This window comes from Bipolaris maydis (genome assembly GCF_028858645.1).
Source record: "Bipolaris maydis strain C4 unplaced genomic scaffold PSV08scaffold_13, whole genome shotgun sequence".
NCBI classification, from domain to species: Eukaryota; Fungi; Ascomycota; class Dothideomycetes; order Pleosporales; family Pleosporaceae; genus Bipolaris; species Bipolaris maydis.
Window position 1 is genome coordinate 1,274,754 of NW_027093869.1, and position 18,236 is coordinate 1,292,989.

Genomic DNA, 18,236 nt, shown 5'->3' on the forward strand with positions numbered 1-18,236 from the left:
ACTTGGAAAATATCTTCCTTTGCTATCTTTTGAACTCCAAGGTTGTAAGTTCTGTGATTCCTGATGAGACCTCTCGGTTTGCTGGCTCGAATGTCAAGCAGCCTCTCAACATGATGGAGGCTCTTTCTGAGTCTCTACTCCTGTAAAAATGCTGGTAGCATTGAAAAAATGCCTCACAAAGCAAACGATAGCCGAATATTGGCTTCCATTCCGTAACCAGCTTCCTTGAAAGAACTTCGGAGGTCAGTACACGCTTGATCGCTGACGTCAATGTCCGATTTGTTGTGGATGTTCAACCGATTTGCCAGATGCAGTTTGGGATTGGCTCCGAGTGGTACCAGTAATGCGGACGCTTATCAAAGCGTGGGTAGATTTGGGATGATGGTACGAGGGTGGAAAGTGCTTGACAAAGGAAAGACACGGCGATGAGGGCGCAGTTGTAATTATATCGCTTCGATACTGGATGTGGTCAGTGTATGTACGTAGCTGCCAAGGCTCTTGGCGCATCCTGTTCAGCAAAACATAGGTACCTACGTATGGCCGAGCTCAGGAGACACATCTTCCCTATTACTCATTCCAAAGATCTGTCTCCCTACTTGCGGCGCTGCGTGCCCTAAGAGCCTAATGGATCTGCTCGTTATATTTGCCGCTAACCACTTCTTATAACTAAGGAAATTTAGTCACTGCAGTTTGCGTACAAGGGACGCAAAGATGACTCTTTCAGTCCCTGCGCAATACTTTATATATTGATAATAAGGGCCTTGGCGTGACTAGTGGCTTGTGGATGTCACGTAGCCCGTGACGGTGGCTTCAACAGTGGCCAGGGCCAATCGCCTTGTGCCATCTCCGTCTTATCAATCCAACGTTCCTTTGAGTATCTTAATGTGTAATTGAGAGGCGAGAAACATGAAAGAAGACGTACGCGGACAGCTGAGAGGAGCCTTAGACTAAAGGAGTAACAGTGAATGATTTATGAGGGCTCTCGAAGTGCGATAGGTTGACGCAACCACTGCTGGTCTGCTAAAGGTGGTTCAGGGTCAATATTGTATTGTGATTTTTCATAATTAACTAACTACGAGATTTGTTGCAATATTCTTGGTCACTCCTCAGTGCACTCTCCACTATGTCTATAGCAGGCGCAGGTATAACACAGGTCGTGGTAGCTGCTTTCAACCTTGTAATTGCTTTCAAGATAACGACTCAGTGTAATAAATTAACAGTTTGAAGAACAGAGATGATAACAAGATGCGATGTGAGTATCATTCGGTCCTCTGAGTTCATAGTTCCTTCGTTTCAACTTAGGACAAACACGCTGATAGGTATTTTACCTATGGCTGCATATTCCATCTTCTTTATCTTCCCCTTCACGAACACACTGTAAACACAGTCCATTGACCCAGTCTTGAGCCTCTTTAGCTCTCTCTGAAATTAGACTCAAGGTCCTCAGCAGGGGACAATAGCTACCTCCTTCACAAGCGTGTTTTACACTTTCCCTAGCGCTCGTGAATCGCAGCGAGATTTGGGAAACAGAGGAAGCCGCAAAGTAGCCAACAGTAGGCCATAGCTCTACGGCACGCAAGACATCAAAATACTGAGCCACTCTCGTCTGCCCTGTACAGTAAACCGCTAAAAGCTGAGTGTTTTGACATGGATGGCACCGCTTTGCCTCGCCCGGAAGGTTCCGCCCACATTCGGTACAAAGAAGCTTCCAGGTGTTATAGCATCTAGAATCGTCACGTATTATACGTTCCATGCATTGCAAGACGGCTTCGAGCTCGTTCAAAACTCGTTGTATCCTCTTCTTTATGGAGTCTAACCGGTTCTTGTTAGTGCATGTCCATGTTAAGCACCCTTTCACACTCACTAGTCACACTTATAGGCAAGATTGATAACAGTGCTTCTTCCTTCCATTTTACAGGGAACATCAAGTTCAGCTGTAAGACGGCTGCTCTGGAAATATCTCTGAATTCCCTGCGGTCGCCAAACATGTAGGCAGCTAGTACCTGGAAACCGAACGCAGTAGCATCGCTGCTAATTCCACTCACATTGCGGAACCACGTGATTACCCAAGGCCCCAAAGACCTAGTCAAGTCATACTTGTCGCAGTGGAGTGCAACCTGTGCCAGTCTTTCAGAGGTCATTTCGTGGTCTGTGCTATTGCCTTGAAAATGGAGGACCCGGAGGATCAGTTCCATTACATCCGGTTCGTCGTCCCCTAGTTCAATCACGGGTAGTTCTTCTGATATTAGCCTTTGTCCCTCGCGGAATGAGGTGCTGAGCATCTTTGTAAAGACTGGAGAAGCAAGACGGAGCACGTTCGTGGAAACTCGGAGATCCCTCTTAGCCTCACTACACAGGCCTGAAAGCCTCAAAATGATCTGACCGACAGGATCCATTATGGTCTCTTGGTGGTTAGAAGTTCCGGTAGCAACTGTTGAGTCTTCTTCCTATAGGAGTCAACACCTTTCGACAGTAATCGTGGTAGGGCATACCTTGTTCATGGTTGTTTCTGCAGCTTGCATTGTCGTAAGTGGCATTAAGAAGAAGGCTGCTTCTACGTTTTTAAGAGCACGTGATTATAATTGTGGTGCAGAAAAAAGCGCCTTTTGTTCGAAGTAGGAGCTAGAGCGTTGAAAGATATTGAAACGATGCTTTTGCGTGTAACACTGTGGCTGGGGGACGTTGGCTGTATTAGGCATAATGAATGCTTTCTAGAAAGCTGTGTACGGTACGTTGCGACGCTTACCACATGACTAGTCATAGATATCATCACGGTGAAAGCTGGGGCGTAATCATATCTCGCACATTCTGCGAGTGATGTATGGGGAGTTTGTAGCCTTGAGTCATGTGCTCTAGCTACCTATCAGCATTATACTAATTAATCCTAGGTTGAAAGAACAAGGCAAGGCCCCATTCACGCTCCTTGGAGATCATCACGGTCAAAGCCATTGTGTATCCTGATACCGGTCAGGTGTTTGAAGCTTCTCACGATCAGGTAGTAAGGAGAGTCGTGACTAAGGGTTAGCAACGCAGGTCATTTGTCACGAACCATCGCAGCTTTAGCATCGAATATGACTTGTTTTGATGTCATTCAAGCTAGCTAAGAGTCTTACACCAAAGAAAACGTGTAGGTCGCAGTCTTCTGTTGAACACCGATGGGTCCAATCTTCCCGAAAAATCCGATTCTTTCAATATCTCTCTCTGTTCAAATCTCTTTCATATAACTACTTTCTTGGCTATTTGATTCGGCTACAGTTTTCTTCTCTATCACTCCCTCAGAGCATTGACTGACCCAATCAGCCAGTTTTTGCGCGGCCGCTTCTAGCATGATTTCGTTGGTGGCGTCGTCTGTCTTGTTGCTTGTAGTGTCATGCCTGGGAACAATGAACGGAAAATGAAAGGCGACGTCCGGGCGTTTCAGCGCATCGTGCTCGGATTCAATTTCGTGATCATCTCTTGCAGGTACCCGGAAACTAATACAGATATGGGAATTATGAAACTCACTAGAGGCTTCGGCGGAAGTGAAAAGGCCGTGCAATGGGTATTCTATGATTTTATGTCCATGATCAGGATACTCTCGAACCCAGAGCCCTTGAAAGAACAAATCTGAGACAGACGGATCTTTTTTTTCTGACTCTATAGGATTATAATTATACGATGTGATATAATTGGTGGGCTCATAAGGCCCATGGAAATTCCATATAAATCTAGCGATGTTCAGCTGATTGCAACAGGAAGGGATATGGAAGCAGCTCTGCATACATTTCACAACGATTTTCTTCCTCAACAGGTTCTTCCAAATGCCTGATCAGCGCTTCTCTTACATTTCGAGAACCGAAATGTGTACTGTAGGATGAAGGGACCCGGGCCAAGCAATTGGAATTTCTTTGGATAAGATTAATAACCTGACGACATTCCTCTATACTTTTTTTGCCGCGGCTAAGAAGGACAGCCAGCGGACGATTTTGAGTTAGCGACAACTATCGAACCGCGTTACCTCGACATACCTTTTATCACCACTGACGCAAATAAGAGAAAAAACCTGCCATGGTTGCGGAGTTTCTTTGCGTTGGCTGATTTCAGCTGTTTTCTTGAGTAAACGGTCAAGCAGATGAAGAAAGTCCTTCCATGACACGCTTCCTTTGATGATAAGGAGATTCCTGTTCTGTGGTATGTCCATGTCTTGCTTCTGAGCGCCTTTAGTATTACATGAACGGACTCTTCATGGCTCAATGGTACTAACTACTCTAATACCTGTTTACTTTGCCCTGCAAATTGCTCAACTATATAGCTTCGCACTGCTTACGGTGGGTATAACATGCTCATCAGTCATCATTTTCCTCGAGACGAAAGCTTGACAAAAATCTACGCCTACCTTGAAAGCTGATTCTGAGATCTTTTGAGTTGTAGCCATATATTTGGGGAGTGCTGTTGCGTCATACGTGTTCCACAGATCAGCCTTTGCGTGCATGGGAGTGCAAAATCAAGATTTGACGCCACATATTTTTGGTTGATACTTTTTCGTCAAGTAATAGAATCTCAAATCTTGCAAACATTCTTGATTTTTCTCTTAATTGACCGCGGTGACTGATAGATATCACGTACGTATACTGTCTATTGTGGTCCAGCATTCTCTAATTACATTCTTTACTCTGCTTTTCCCAGGCAATTAGAATCCACCCAGACTATTAGTAGGTCATAACGTTCTATAGCTGCATATAGCTGTTTCCCATTGTTTGCAATCATATCGCTTTGTTTTCCCTTGTAGAAGAACCTTGAGTACTTGTCCTCCTTATCTTGGCTCGCAGCAAATCGTTCTGTTGCCTCTTTTGTGCGTGGGACACGAAGGAATAATTTACTGTCATACAATGACATATAACAGACGCATTTGAGCGGTCTCTTACGAGGATTGACAGCCTGGGGCTTGTGCGTCGCTACACTGGCGGAGAGGCTCTGTCTGAGGTTGCTAGTTGAGTGTCTCGATACGGCCATGTGAGATTGCGGTCCGCCATGATTTGATTTTTTCCACTCCTCTATTAGTTGCAAATAGGGTTCTGCTATCTCAAGGTGATGGTGTATTTTTAGGTCAGATTTGTTGAGCAACCGAGCACTGTCTGTCTGAGAGATCGAAGATGTCTCATCGATGTATACACTAGTAGGGCTCGGCGTAGAATGTGACGCATTTGCAGTATGAGTTTCGTAATTTGGGTCTCCCACAGAGTACAGTTCATGCTCGCAAAAATGGAATCGCCGCTTTACAGGTCTTTGTTTATTCCTCTCTTCGTCAAAGGCGCCGAACTCAAGATGTGATGCCGAGCGCTTGGTAGTCGACGTATGAGTCGAACTGGCTGACGAAGGCTCACCACTAACCAGCGAAGCCGCTAAAGACTCTACCGGATCTTTGGGTGTCTGCGCATGGGTTTTTCGCACATAACTTGGATTCAGAATGGGTGGACTCGATGTACATGTTGGAAAGTCGTGAGTGTGGTCGACCCCCGACGAGTAACCACTGATCAGATTGAAGTCCAAGGGTGTGGGGCGCGCTGCAGTACAGAAAGAGTCTATAGTCGTGGCTGGTGAGCCTGAGGAAGGCGTCCTTACTGGTTCGGCAGACCTTCTTTCGAACAAGAATACTCGGACGATGTGCATGGCCATGAACGATGGTGTCAAGAAAGCGGTGGAAAGACGGCTATCGTTGATTCGATCGTAGGACAAATCCCTCGTAGCCATCGGCTCTTTGAAAAGAGATTGGCCGTGTCTTTTTTTCTTGTCTACTTCAATCTCTGGCAACTTACCTGCTGGCACTGGAGTCGATGTGACACTCTCGTTCGTCACCAAGTTATGCAAGGGCCCCTTGTCGGCACTGCAGCAAAGGTTGAGTTCTTCCTCCACAAGATTTCTTATATTTGATCTGGTGATGGAACCTTTGGTGGTAGAATACTTAGTACAGATCGCGTCTAGAAAGACGCGCTGGTAACAATGTCTGATTGACGACTGTCTTTCTTCGTAGCTTGTCTTAGGAAGGTTGTGTTCACCAGAGATTCTATCAAGTTCCCTCCCAATAATATCGCAGATCCGTTTCCTTAATGTATCCTCGTTATCTCTTCTCATACCAAGCACCAAATCATTCAACGGTTGGCGCACACCGACTTGTAGCAAGCGCACATCTTTCGCAAAAGTCTCCAACGTCAGAATTGGGCCTTGCTGGTATATTGCGGATTCGACTCGATGTCGCAGTCGAGGTTCTTTGAGTAGAGGAAATAGTTGCCCCTTTTTAAATTTTTCTGCCACTTCTTTATGGTCCTTCTTGGAGAAGGCAGGTGCTAGAGATTGCAGTATCTGAACGGACTCGAAGTCTACACATTGCAATATCCTAGATTTAAATTTCAGTGTGATCTCGCTCCATTGGTCGACAATAGCCCAAATGTAGTTTTCGGCTTCCTGTTCCCAGTTGGCACTAGCCAAGAATAGAGCGGTTGAGTACGTACCTCGTGACAGAAAGACTTGCGCACGTCACTTAGGTACGTGAATGTTCGCTTGTTCCACAGAATGGGAAGCCGACTCAATTCGCGAAAAGCCTCTCTTATGCCTTGTATCTGGCTAACGTTACGTGCTTCCTTATAGATGTTCTCTTTAATTTGTGACTTTCCTGACGGGCGTGTCGCACTCCGTCCCCGTCTTGGAGGCTCAAAAAAACTGAGTACGACTTTCTGTCTCCAGTCAAAGGCCAAACTTTGACTAAATGAGCTGTCTGGATCACCTGTGCATCAGCAATAATTCAGTCTGTTGCCTTGGTTCGTTTTCTTGGTGGCCATACCATACTCGAAAAAGTCGACGACCCACCATCGCTCTTCGGTGTCGAGACGACGGAACATCTCCTTCAATTTTGCAGCGCCAGACGAGCGAGCTGCCAGTAACCGTGCCACACTTTCTATGGTTATGTGGATGTCAGCATCTCTGAACCAAAGCCTAGGGAGATTGTGGCCGTCGAGTTGTTCCCACTCGATGATCTCCCCAGTTTCCCATTGAGACTTCTGGATTTCAGCTTTGAGACGGCTTCCAGGGAGCCATGGCATACATGCTCCCCGCTTGAATTGGCTCTGTATTTCCTTCCGCTCATTGTCATATAGATAACGGTGGTGGGGATCAATCTCCTTGATTTGAGACAAGAAGATAATACCTGACCCAAGATATTTAGACTGTAGCATTGTTTTCTGCTAATAATATTGAGGGTATTGCTGGCTTTTTGAACATCGACACCATATGGATGTGGCTTTCCTGTCGGAAAGCGCTCACACGCTGACATGTTGACCTCGTCAGCAGCTCCAAATTTGGTACAACTACATAGGAATACCATGCAGCTGGCGATGTCCTGTAAAATCGCCTTCTGAGGTGTATTTCCAACCATATTTTCATAATGTCTGCTTTGTTTGGAGCCAAGTTTCCGTATCAACCAAGAAATAACAGTCAAACCACAAATACAATTGCTCCCTTTGAGAAAATTAGCCGAACGATTGGTAACGTCGACATGTTGATCGAATTCAACCCGAATACTACCTACAAATTGGAAAAGGCTATCGAACCCATTGTTGCAGAGAGACTTACAAAGCTTGGAAAGGTGAACGAAATTTTCACCTTTGAAATATACGACCACCCAAGCATCATCAGCGATTTCTCAGATGCAGCCAGCTTAAAAGACGTTTTAAATCTGAAGAAATATTGCAAGTTCACTCTTAAGCATTGCAAGATACTTATGACTGATGTAGGCACGCTATGCTATCTGATTATACGCCGCTGATAATTGCAGGTAATCGCCGGCATCTCGGCTCTTCATGAGGTTGGCTTGCAGAGAAATAAATTCTCTTTGGAAGATGTTCTTCTGGTGTGGCAAAGAGACATATTCTACTTCCAGATTGGTATGGTCAAGAGAAACTTTGTTTGGCGAGAGGGCTAACAACCAAAGCTGGTATCGAAAACTGCACATGTATCGACGGCGAGCCTACGAATGATCTAGAACTGAAATCTTTTCGTGACATTATTCTTTATGTCAAGAACGTACTAGAGAATGAAGAAAGGTTCTGGGTTGAAAACCTAGAAAGGAGTCTAGACGGACGCGAGGCACTCGACAGTGCTGCGTTAAAAGAAGCAAAAAAATGTGTTAGCGAAAAAATACTCTTGAGTGAACGTAAACTGCTTGAAAGATACATGCGGGCTGTTCGGGTCTTAGTCCCTCTAGTTGGCGAACTGAAACCTGACAAGCATGTTCAACTACTTAGTCAACTTAGCCCGTTTCTTCATTAGATGACGTCATATAATTCTAACAGTGATTCATCATTCCAGAGATGGAAAATGCGAGGAACAGTGTGCCAGGCTAATGGAAAGATCAGGAATTTGGTTCCCCTGACGTTAGTTACATAGAATCTATGAAGCTTATTTAATTAAATAGTTACATGTGCCAAATTCATAGGGATTACTACTCACTGGCGCCTTCAAGTCTACTATTGCCTCCAAAGCCTTGTTTTAGGAACCTCCCAAGTTTTTGATCGGGTTTAGGTTGCGATACGCTCTCATGCACTCGCAGCTTCCGCTTTGCGCACAGACGCCAATTGTCATCCAATGTATGTAGGACACGAACCCGCTTAGCGTACCCTTATTCAAAAAGACTTAAGCTACATCAACATAATGCATTGATTGGGATGAGAGTTTCGAAGCGGATGCATCGCTGACAAAAACCAGTTAATACTACTTGGGCAAGACTACCATTGAGCGACAGAGGCTTAGCGTGGGATAAGAGCTTGCCCGCTCACAGAAAGCAACTGCATGAGTGTAGTTACATACGTAATTACACATGATGCTCGGTGTAAGCATCGAGATACTTAACTAGTTAGGTATCGTATTGCTCCTTGGTACATACATATAAAGGACTAGTTCGAGATTGTTCTCGGCAATCAACACCATGACAGAGTGTCCAGAATACTTCATAATGCATATTATAATCCGTCAGCAGCTTGGCCTCAGGCTGATGACCATAGATTACATAGATTGAGTATCCTGATGGCAGCCCCAGTGCCATAAGCCGCCATATCCTCTCTTCCAGAATTCACTTTGAAGCGTGCAAAATCATTTTGATCAAGGCCATGATCTTCCATCGCCTACCATTGGGTAATTTGCGCGCGATTTTGCCGCTTGTGTGGCCTGAGCCATCCCGTGGCTTACTCACACGTATGCTGTTTTGGTGTCTTTGTTTTGTAGCATTTGTCGCCTTCATGCTCTCCTGTGTGGTATCTGCCTCAGCTGCACGTCTCTCTATCCGATTTTGGTCTGCTATTTGCGCAGTACTGGCTACAACAGCTGTGCAAAAGCTCAGCTTGTTGCAACTTGTATTGATTCTCTTACAAAGGAAGCACTCTATCTGTGCAAACGTTGTAGAATTTCTCCTAGGGTGAATTTGTCCCAACACCGTGGACTAGAGCCATGTTAACAGAGCTAGCGATTGGGCACATAGTGTTCTGGCACTAGTGGCGGCTTGGACCGGTCAGAGCAAGATCGTGCCTGCATCTCTTGTGGGCGCTATCGCCGTGAATCATCTCGTTCTTATTGGAGTGTGCTTCGTCAACGGTGTTCAAAACAACAACGAAACCAGATACCCATTTATGATGGCAGCAATACATGCTCGGTTATTACCCGCCGTTTTGGCTACATTAGTTTGCGCTGGCTCTGCTAACGCGTGGCCAGGAGGTAAGAACTCACTATACATGTCACTCGAATTGGGCACTTATGTTTACTCACAGTATCTGACGAACGTATATTGAGAGTGTATTGCGTCACGTCGGCAATACTTCTGCTCGTCTTTGCAGTTCATATCATTCACGTTTGTACATTGAATTCTTGGATTGTGCAGGCCGCGGATCCTCTGCTCAGGCTTAGTGACTGCAATAATCGTGACCACTATGCATCAAGAGTTAGCGAAAAGACCGATGCCGCAGGAGTGTCTCAGCTTCGGCATGAAAGGCAAAAGTGGCTGTATGATTGCGGGGCAGATCCAGAAATGCCTGGGTCAAATCATGGTCAACACCAATTTTGGGATACCGTTCTGGTGATCGCACTACTGTTGGTATCATGTGGTGCAAGCTTTGGCTCTTGTGTTCAGTTGCTCAGCTCACTGGCGCCTGATGGAATAGCTAGTTTTCAATCATCGTTGCACGTGGGCTACGTTTTTTTTCCAATCTCGACTTGTGCTGCTGGGGTAGTTGCAGTGCAGCTGCATGGCAATCAGCGTAGGTCTGGTTGGTGTTCCGACTCGATCTTGTATAGTGCCGTCATTTCAGTCTTTCGGCTAATTTGTTTCGTCTTGCCCACTTTCGTTCTCACCAGGTGGGCTACTGCTTCTCTGGAGAGCATTGAGTTTCTGTACGGATACCAAGTCGGGCTACTGGCCATCGCCGTACTTGTCCCCGTGTACGCTATGCAGAACGATGCAGACAACTGGTACGTTACCAGTGACCTAGCTATGTTCCAGCTAATTTGTTTCCAGGCCTACAGGAATAGTTCTGCTTTCGTTTTACGTAATCTATATGCTCTATGTCTGGTAGATTCTAGGGCCGATGACGTGAACAAATGATATGTTTAGAAAGCCAAGTTTTGCAGTAGGGTTGAATTCGTTTGTTTTAATGCAAAGAAGACTGAGCATGCATGTAGGCAACAGCCTACGGTTATGGAGTTTTCACCCCCCACAAATACCCTTCACGCTGCATTTATTAACCAAAGTATCTGGCTGTTTACAGCCTCGCTGTTTCTACTCAGCTAAATAGCTGCAATCTCTGGTCGCAACCTTGACAGGAGCAATGAATTTGGGTACCAGCTCTTTCTAGCTTGGCGCTCTCTCAAAGTCCCTGGCATACGTAATCACCCACAACACTTGACTTGATAAATTCTTGTGCTTTTACTACACGGTGCTCTCCCCCGTAGATACCAAAATATGATCTCTTGATATTTCTCACAAGTCGTATCATGATCATATAAATGGAAAACATTCTAGTTAACTAACTTAGTTAACTGGATGATTGATTAGTTAGAGAAATAAATTTTGATTTATGCAAGGGTTTCATTAACTACTTTAGCAAGTGGCTTCAATTATGTACAGTGATTAGCGATTGGGGCTTCACCCCTACAAGCAGCTTTTTAAGAGTTTCGTCGTCATAACACTGAAGATTGGCCAATCACGTTGATTGATTTGCAGCTGACTGCTCGCACTATGGCATGTACGGAAGGTGGGGCTGTTCAAAATCATTACGCAGCTGCGTGGAAGGGTGAAGCCGCAATCGCTGATCACTGTAACCAAGGCCATCGATGAATTCAAACTCACTAGATATGCTTTGATCACTAAGTGCTCGCAAACCAGAATGTCCATTCGTCATGTGAAGATATTTGTCTCTTCGATCGCAATGAAAGACGCACTATGCCATGAAGTGATTCAGTGATACAGTCGTCAGCGATTGCGGCTTCACCTCCGAAAGCAGCATTTCACAGAATCAGTCATTGTTAGATCGACGACTGATTAATGACATTGACTATTCTTCAGCAGACATCTAGCACTAAGCCACATTTAGAGAGTGAGACTGTTCAAAACCGTTGCGCAGCTGCGTGTAGGGGTGAAACCGCAATCGCTAATGGCTGTACGTAACAACTGCATTACACTTATCTCTAGTCTTTCTCCAGTTCTTCCATGACAATCATAAAAGAAGAGTTCTTTTGCTGAATTTGAACTGTTGCAGTTGACACAATCACAAAGACATCACACTCAAGGGAGCGCATCATATGATCACGAGCTTCCTGGTAACGTTATCATTTTGAAAGCTAAATGTAGATCACAAAATTCAGCGTAAGAATATTTGTTGTTGAGCTTATGGCGTAAGCGTTCACGCACGTCTTATAAATCTTCCCTTTTTGCTTAAATTTAGTTTTAGAAGTGCAGAACAATCTCGCCATACTTGCTACTATTTGAGGTTGTTTTTTAGCTGCAACTATGCCTCCGGACAGGACTAAGAACAGATGTCCTCCAAAGAACGCACTTCTTAGGGTAAAGGGGCTTGCTCAAAACAGAAATTCTCCACAAGGTTCGCAGATTTCCCACTCTATCTGTGGGATGACTGGGAGCTACCCAACTGGAGAAAACATCTCGCTGAAAAATTTGTACTCGTATATCAAAGACAGAACAAGCGAAAACCATCTGAAGTGCGAGGGTAATCATTATGTGCTTCCACAAGATTGTGTAGCGAGATATTGCTCGCTATGCTGGAAACAACGAGATACGCTAGTGGATAACCAGCATCAGTTTAAAGTTGCGAAGGACGCAAATAGTATCCTTGAAAAGCTCCAATTTGAGGTCAAGCCTACTAGTGGGGTGCCAGGTAAAGCTATGAGAACACTGAAAGCAAAACTCAACGCAGAACACTGTCGCGGGATTTTGAATCGAGCCCTGATGCCCCGAGACAGCATTTTGCTACTTCCGACGTTCAATGTAGATGGAAATAAGGGAAAATATGCGGAAATTCGAGTTGGGCAAACTACACGTCAAATATGCGATGCTGTGGTTTCCTATTATGATGAAAAGTTCAGACACGTACCTACTAATAATGGCCAGCAGCGAGTTTCTGTGCACGGTATTATACCCATTGAAGACTTATGCTCCAATGACACTGAAACATCGTACTATGGGCTATTATGTACAGTTCAACTGAGGTAGATGCAAACGACGGAGTTGTACCTCATGAACCTGCAAGGCTAAGTAGTTAGTCAAGACTTCATCAAGAACTACAACTTTCATTAATAAGACAATATTGAAGCATCTAATTAGTCAAGACTTTATAGTTAATCATAGAATTGCTACTTGGTTTCATGGAAAACAGAATTATATTTTTGTGTATGTTAAGGTCCCAGTCCATTATCTACCGTTAAGACATAATTAGAACAGGCCTAGTTAATTACTTGAGCAATAATATCCCCCTGAGGGGAGAGAAGGTTCTCCAAACTTGTAAATCTCATAATTAACGTTAACATTACTCTATGTTTTCCCTTCTGCAGCTGATATCATCCATTATCACATGGAGAATAACCTTTGCGTTTGGTTCCCCGTGATAAATGCTAAAACTCCCACCGCTCTTCGCTCGCTCAAATTCGGGCTTTTTCTCAAAATTATCGCTTGAAGTAATATTCTGGTAAGTAAGTCTGAAAGAATCGGACGGCGACTTGTGTTGTGGGCGCCTTGAGTTTACGACGCCGATTGGTTATCTCTTTGACTATGTCGTCAGCATCCTTAGCGGGCATTTCGTCAGTGACAACAATGATGTCAATAGGTTTTGTGCTGCAATTTCTCTCATGTTTTTCGAGATAATTTATCAAGATCTCCTTCAGTTGCGGGCCAGTTTCGGGTTGCAGGCCGGTGTGTGTCATGCTGGCAGGTCGAACGGTCTTAAAGATATCTTTGATCTTATTCTCGTCCTTGATATTTTCATGAAGCTCGCATGGTAGCTTGAGGAAAGAGGTGCAAAACCCATTCTCGTTGTGTGGCATAAAGTCTGGTAGAAGAGTTAGAAGAGTTTGAAGAGCCGATTGTGTCTCGAGCATAGAGCTGGGGTCGATCACAAAAATCGTATCAAGTTCGCTGAGGTAGGCGAGAAGGTGATCATCTGAGACCGGATGTTGTTGAGCTGAGCCTAAGGAATTATTCTTAGAACCTGTTCCGGAAGCGGGCTTTTCCAATATAGATGACATAAGCTTTTGCTTCCAAGAAGGCATTTTCGTTAATAACTAGTTGAAAGGAGTGGATACATTTAAACTTATAGATGAGGGTAAATACTGTTCGTGATATAAATACCTTGTCAGCCTCGTAGTGTCTCGCTGGTAGCCTTTTTGGGTGCCAAGTCGTGGCGCAGCCAAGCTCGCATTATTAGGTCCACAGTCCTTGCCTGTTTGTAGACGCAAGCCTCCTGGGCGTAACATTCATCCCTGCGTGCTGGGCCGACCGATGAGTTACGAACTGGTCGGTCCGTTCTGGTGCACAGGAACTTCTGTTACAATAGAATGTATGTTATGTAACACCCATTCTCGTTGCAGGCTAAGTTATGGAACATGAAATTCTTCATTAAAATAGTACAACTTACTACTTTCAGCCACTTCTCTACGCTACCGCGTACCTAAATTTACTGGCATTATACGAGACCCTCCCTAATACTGTGGTTGGATTTGAATATTGTGGTGTAACACGTGACTGGACTGTTGCTATATATTTGGATGTTTGTTCGGAGTAGATAGACACCTTCACTCAATTTCATACTAGCGATTACTTTTCAATTCTCTAATTGTGGGTCGGCCGCTTGATCTACTTGAGCTCGATCATGTACGTGCCACAATATCGAACTATTTCTGACAACTACTGTATCGATAACCATGTATTTCTAAACCTATCTCTCATGTGATTTGCACAGTTGGACGCTGGTTTGCTGCCTTAATATCGTGTGCGGCGTAGTTGGGCAGCTATTTGGCTTGCACCAAGAGCCATCATTGTCTCTTCAGGCGAGGAATTCTTTGTAGAAAATACCCAGAGAGTTAACATTGGCCTGTATCACGTCGGAATAAAGCATGAGACGCATTTGCGCTGGGAGGAATTCGTCGCTGTGGAGATGCTCGTTGATCTAAACTATTGCAGAATGTTTGAAATACAAAATCTAGTTATGTACCGTCATTTGTATTTACTTATCTTGAAGTTGCCCAGTAATATTGACGAATCGCAAAAGAGGCGAGGCTTGGCTTGCTGCAACAAAAACAATATGCATTCGCAGGTGCTTATAGTCTACCTCAAGAGGAGCAGTCTGAATTTCATACTACGTCGTAGACTAGCCAAGAGCACAGCACACAGCGGTGGCGATAACCAAGCCAATTGTCATGCTAAAGTAGGGTATTTTTTGAGAAACAGGCTGACTGCTTTCAGCCGCTGGATTGGGTGTATGGGTTGGCAGCAACCCACTAATACCTGTCAACAGGGCTGTCGGAGCAGCAGTAGCTGCTTCACTGTAAACTGATTGGAGACTGTCGACAACAGAGCTGGCCTGCAACTCTACAGATTTGATAAGAGATTCCAACTCAGGCGGTAATTCCAATCTCTTTGGTGCATTTCCCGAGTGAGTAGTGAGCTGCGCGTTGGACAGCGCGATGAGTAGAGAGCAGAGGACGATTGTATGCTTCATAGCGATACGAGAGAGTGAAGGAATTTGGGATAGTTAGAAGGGTTTGCCACTGCTTGTGTGTAGCAAGATTAGTAGATACAAAGCTTCTATAAGTCTTTGTCCCTAATTGAAAACCAGTAGACTGGATAATAGGTTTGCCCAGGATCGTGAGATGAATAATCATCTGACATAGCTTTTGGCTGCGCTGTAAGTGTGAAGACTAACTAACTATATCATCAAATTGATTTCATCAGCAGTATCCTCCTGTAGCAACAACCAAGACTTAGAGATAACTTACATACGTTCAATTCCATCCCCATTTTCCGCACCTGGTTTTCCAAAAAATGCATCTTTCAAGTTGAGCCTATAGATCTTGGGGTTTCGGATCTATGTGTGTAACTTTAGAATTGTTTATTCATATTACGTTTCTAGCCACATCAATGCTAGTTCCTGGAATATTTCGTGGAATGACTCATACGTCCTCCAATTGAACAGGAAGCAGCTCTTCAACGTCCAATAACATTTAGCGGATGTTATGCTCTCACGTCAATATTATGTATATTTAATTCACGAGTTAGTTAACTAACTAAAGTTAGTCATTAAACTTTTTAGCCAATTGGTTAGTCACCTTTTTGGGCAGCGTTACGACAACAACACCTACTATCTTTGTAATACCGGATATTCCTCCAGCTTCATATGGGAAGAAAAATTATGGGTGCTGCGTGACGGTCATATGTAGAAGAAAAGTTTCAGACAATCAGTTATCAAATTAGTAGTTTCTTCAGAAAAGCACTAGTTACCTAACTAGAATATTAATAAACAACAACGCAAGCATCATGTACACCCGATTGGGCTAGAAATGGCGAAAGCGCATATATGATCCTAAGGCTGGGAGTTGACCACAAGTGGACCTGCCAGTGTAGCCGCTGTCAGATCCGCAATGCTAGTCAGTCCTTCCTGCGCTGTCAGGACTGCAAAGGCGGTGCCTGATAAGCTATCTGGTACCATAGTATCACCAACCCCCTCGTTCAACAAGTCCAGTGGAGTGAATATAGGCTGGGCGACCTGATTTACCCAAGCTACGAATGCTCGCCTCCCTACTTGATCAAGGGCATACCCAGCAGCGGCACCCCACTCTACACTGACTTTGGCACCGGGCTGGACATGAGCAAATGTATGATTGTTAATCGTGAGCTTCGGCAATATAGGTAGCGGCAGCTGTACGCTGCAAGAGCCTGGCTGGGAATACTGCAGCGCGATGTTGTAGGCCCAGGCTGGAGTCGCCGGCGTATCGAAAGACTGTGCACTCGCATTGTGGTGTGTGTGGTCACTGAGGAGCGCTATATGCTTCGCTTCTACACTCGCAATACTCGATAGCAAAATGGCGACTGGTCGCTCCGCTGCCTCAGCCATAGACATGAATACGCCGAGGTTGATGGATTTTAGTGTAACCATGAGGAAGCTGAGCTCAGTTATGTTTTTGGGCAAGTCGTATTGGCAGGATGGCACGTCTATGTTTCCAGACTGGAGAAGCAGCATTCGTAGCGTCTTCAACTGCGTCTGTTCTTGCTGTTTGGGGTGTACACGTCAGCAGGGATCCTGTAGCGAAAGGAATAGGCAAAGTGACTTACCACAGCAATGTCTGCCACTAGACTGGCCAGGCCCTCTCGTTCCTGTCTCGCGGTCAGTGAACTCAGTTCCGCTATCCTACTCTCATTGAACGTCCAAACACCCAGATTCTTCAGGAAAAGCGCCAGTTTAAGCGCGTCAATAGATAGTGGAGGCAAGCTGATTGTGCCATTCTGCTGGCTGGCGCCCACTCCTAACAGTGATCCTGTAGGTCTGTAGAGTCCGGCAGAAGCAGAGGCCTGTGTACTCGCTAGAAAAGTAGGTAGGCTTCCGAGACCTGTCGGAGTGGGTGTGTTGCCGCCGGGCGAGAGCTCTACGAGGCTGCTCACTTCAGGGGGATTACTCGTAGCGACTGTGGCAATAGGAGCACCAGATCCTCCGATGCTAGCGGAAGAGGCAGCACCGCTGACGAGTTGACTACCATCACTTGCACTAAGACTTGTGACGGATTGATCGTTGCTAATTATGCCATTTCCACTTGGGCTCACAGTAGGCTGTCGGGAGCTCACAAGCGAGCCATCACTGCTGTCTACAGCCGAATTTGAAACTGTGGTGGTGGCGGAAGTGCTGGTCTCTAGTATGGAGCCCATAGCCTGCGTTCCATCACTCGCCGTGGTGACAGTAGAGCCAGAGACGCTCACGCTTAGGGTGAGAGCAGAACTAATGGATCCGGAAGCGCTACCTGTGCCAGTGCCCGTCTCGTCCGGAAGAGGCGATGCGTCTGTGAGACGTGATATGGTCACCGAGTTTGCAGATCCACCAGGAATGCCTGTAGGTGATTCCATTGCGCACATGGTCAAGGTCAGGGGAGCAGTAGTGAGTGTCATGCTGCCGTACATCATCGTGACAGAGGGCTGCAGACTGTTTGTAGAAAAAGGAGCCCCTGACTTGGGAAAGCAATACTGCTCCATGATGGACGCTGCAGATGCATCACCAGACTGGGCTTCACTACGACCCCACAGAGCGCTAAAAGCAAGCAGGGCAGCCGATTTGATCATGGTAAGGTGCATTATGAGCTTGCGTGCTTCGCCAGGAATGACAACACGCTCATATAGCTGGCCCTGTGCCTGCAATCATCTCTGCATGCATCAGCTATTTGATGATAGATGACAGCCATGCGTAATTCTCGCCCAGGCCCATGTCGCTTACAGATGATGGAGGCAACCTGCAGCCTGGAAGCAGGATGCGCATAGCTTACCAGAGAAGCGCGTCGATCGACCGTGCCGCACAGCGCGTCATCCATTAGTATATGCCACCTGGAACTTATACTGGTGATGACACCCCAAACCAGGCATTGTCCCCTTGGATGTTGTTGATGCGGCGTGAGCATCGTATCCGTGCGGAGTAAAGAGACATGAGCAGCCGACGAGACGACGCATCTGA

At 45.5% G+C, this 18,236-nt stretch overlaps 9 protein-coding genes across 9 annotated transcripts; 3 read left to right on the top strand and 6 right to left on the bottom strand.

Moving 5' to 3' along the window:
* Positions 1–1,324: 1,324 nt before the first annotated feature.
* Positions 1,325–2,396, bottom strand: PSV08DRAFT_373775 (uncharacterized protein; the record flags this gene model as incomplete). Its single annotated transcript, XM_066093263.1, has 2 exons — positions 1,325–1,812; positions 1,865–2,396. 2 exons carry the CDS (start codon positions 2,394–2,396, stop codon positions 1,325–1,327), a joined length of 1,020 nt encoding a protein of 339 aa, XP_065948506.1.
* Positions 2,397–3,205: 809 nt separating this feature from the next.
* PSV08DRAFT_250824 (uncharacterized protein) lies at positions 3,206–4,180 on the bottom strand (the record flags this gene model as incomplete). Its single annotated transcript, XM_066092421.1, has 2 exons — positions 3,206–3,707; positions 4,008–4,180. 2 exons carry the CDS (start codon positions 4,178–4,180, stop codon positions 3,206–3,208), a joined length of 675 nt encoding a protein of 224 aa, XP_065948507.1.
* A 467-nt stretch (positions 4,181–4,647) lies between these two features.
* Positions 4,648–7,208, bottom strand: PSV08DRAFT_250825 (uncharacterized protein; the record flags this gene model as incomplete). Its single annotated transcript, XM_066092422.1, has 3 exons — positions 4,648–6,441; positions 6,489–6,760; positions 6,818–7,208. 3 exons carry the CDS (start codon positions 7,206–7,208, stop codon positions 4,648–4,650), a joined length of 2,457 nt encoding a protein of 818 aa, XP_065948508.1.
* A 209-nt stretch (positions 7,209–7,417) lies between these two features.
* Positions 7,418–8,375, top strand: PSV08DRAFT_373777 (uncharacterized protein; the record flags this gene model as incomplete). Its single annotated transcript, XM_066093264.1, has 4 exons — positions 7,418–7,762; positions 7,808–7,916; positions 7,964–8,128; positions 8,341–8,375. The coding sequence occupies 4 exons, from the start codon at positions 7,418–7,420 to the stop codon at positions 8,373–8,375; spliced, it is 654 nt and encodes a 217-aa protein (XP_065948509.1).
* Positions 8,376–9,224: 849 nt separating this feature from the next.
* PSV08DRAFT_373778 (uncharacterized protein) lies at positions 9,225–10,621 on the top strand (the record flags this gene model as incomplete). The annotated part of the gene is made up of 3 exons (XM_066093265.1): positions 9,225–9,442; positions 9,485–9,738; positions 9,792–10,621. The coding sequence occupies 3 exons, from the start codon at positions 9,225–9,227 to the stop codon at positions 10,619–10,621; spliced, it is 1,302 nt and encodes a 433-aa protein (XP_065948510.1).
* A 1,404-nt stretch (positions 10,622–12,025) lies between these two features.
* On the top strand, positions 12,026–12,745 carry PSV08DRAFT_373779 (uncharacterized protein; the record flags this gene model as incomplete). Its single annotated transcript, XM_066093266.1, has 1 exon — positions 12,026–12,745. One exon carries the CDS (start codon positions 12,026–12,028, stop codon positions 12,743–12,745), a length of 720 nt encoding a protein of 239 aa, XP_065948511.1.
* Positions 12,746–13,194: 449 nt separating this feature from the next.
* Positions 13,195–13,797, bottom strand: PSV08DRAFT_186921 (uncharacterized protein; the record flags this gene model as incomplete). The annotated part of the gene is made up of 1 exon (XM_066091947.1): positions 13,195–13,797. One exon carries the CDS (start codon positions 13,795–13,797, stop codon positions 13,195–13,197), a length of 603 nt encoding a protein of 200 aa, XP_065948512.1.
* Positions 13,798–14,894: 1,097 nt separating this feature from the next.
* PSV08DRAFT_373781 (uncharacterized protein) lies at positions 14,895–15,245 on the bottom strand (the record flags this gene model as incomplete). The annotated part of the gene is made up of 1 exon (XM_066093267.1): positions 14,895–15,245. One exon carries the CDS (start codon positions 15,243–15,245, stop codon positions 14,895–14,897), a length of 351 nt encoding a protein of 116 aa, XP_065948513.1.
* A 732-nt stretch (positions 15,246–15,977) lies between these two features.
* Positions 15,978–17,863, bottom strand: PSV08DRAFT_411915 (uncharacterized protein; the record flags this gene model as incomplete). The annotated part of the gene is made up of 2 exons (XM_066093915.1): positions 15,978–16,793; positions 16,856–17,863. 2 exons carry the CDS (start codon positions 17,861–17,863, stop codon positions 16,107–16,109), a joined length of 1,695 nt encoding a protein of 564 aa, XP_065948514.1. The 3' UTR covers positions 15,978–16,106.
* Positions 17,864–18,236: the final 373 nt, after the last annotated feature.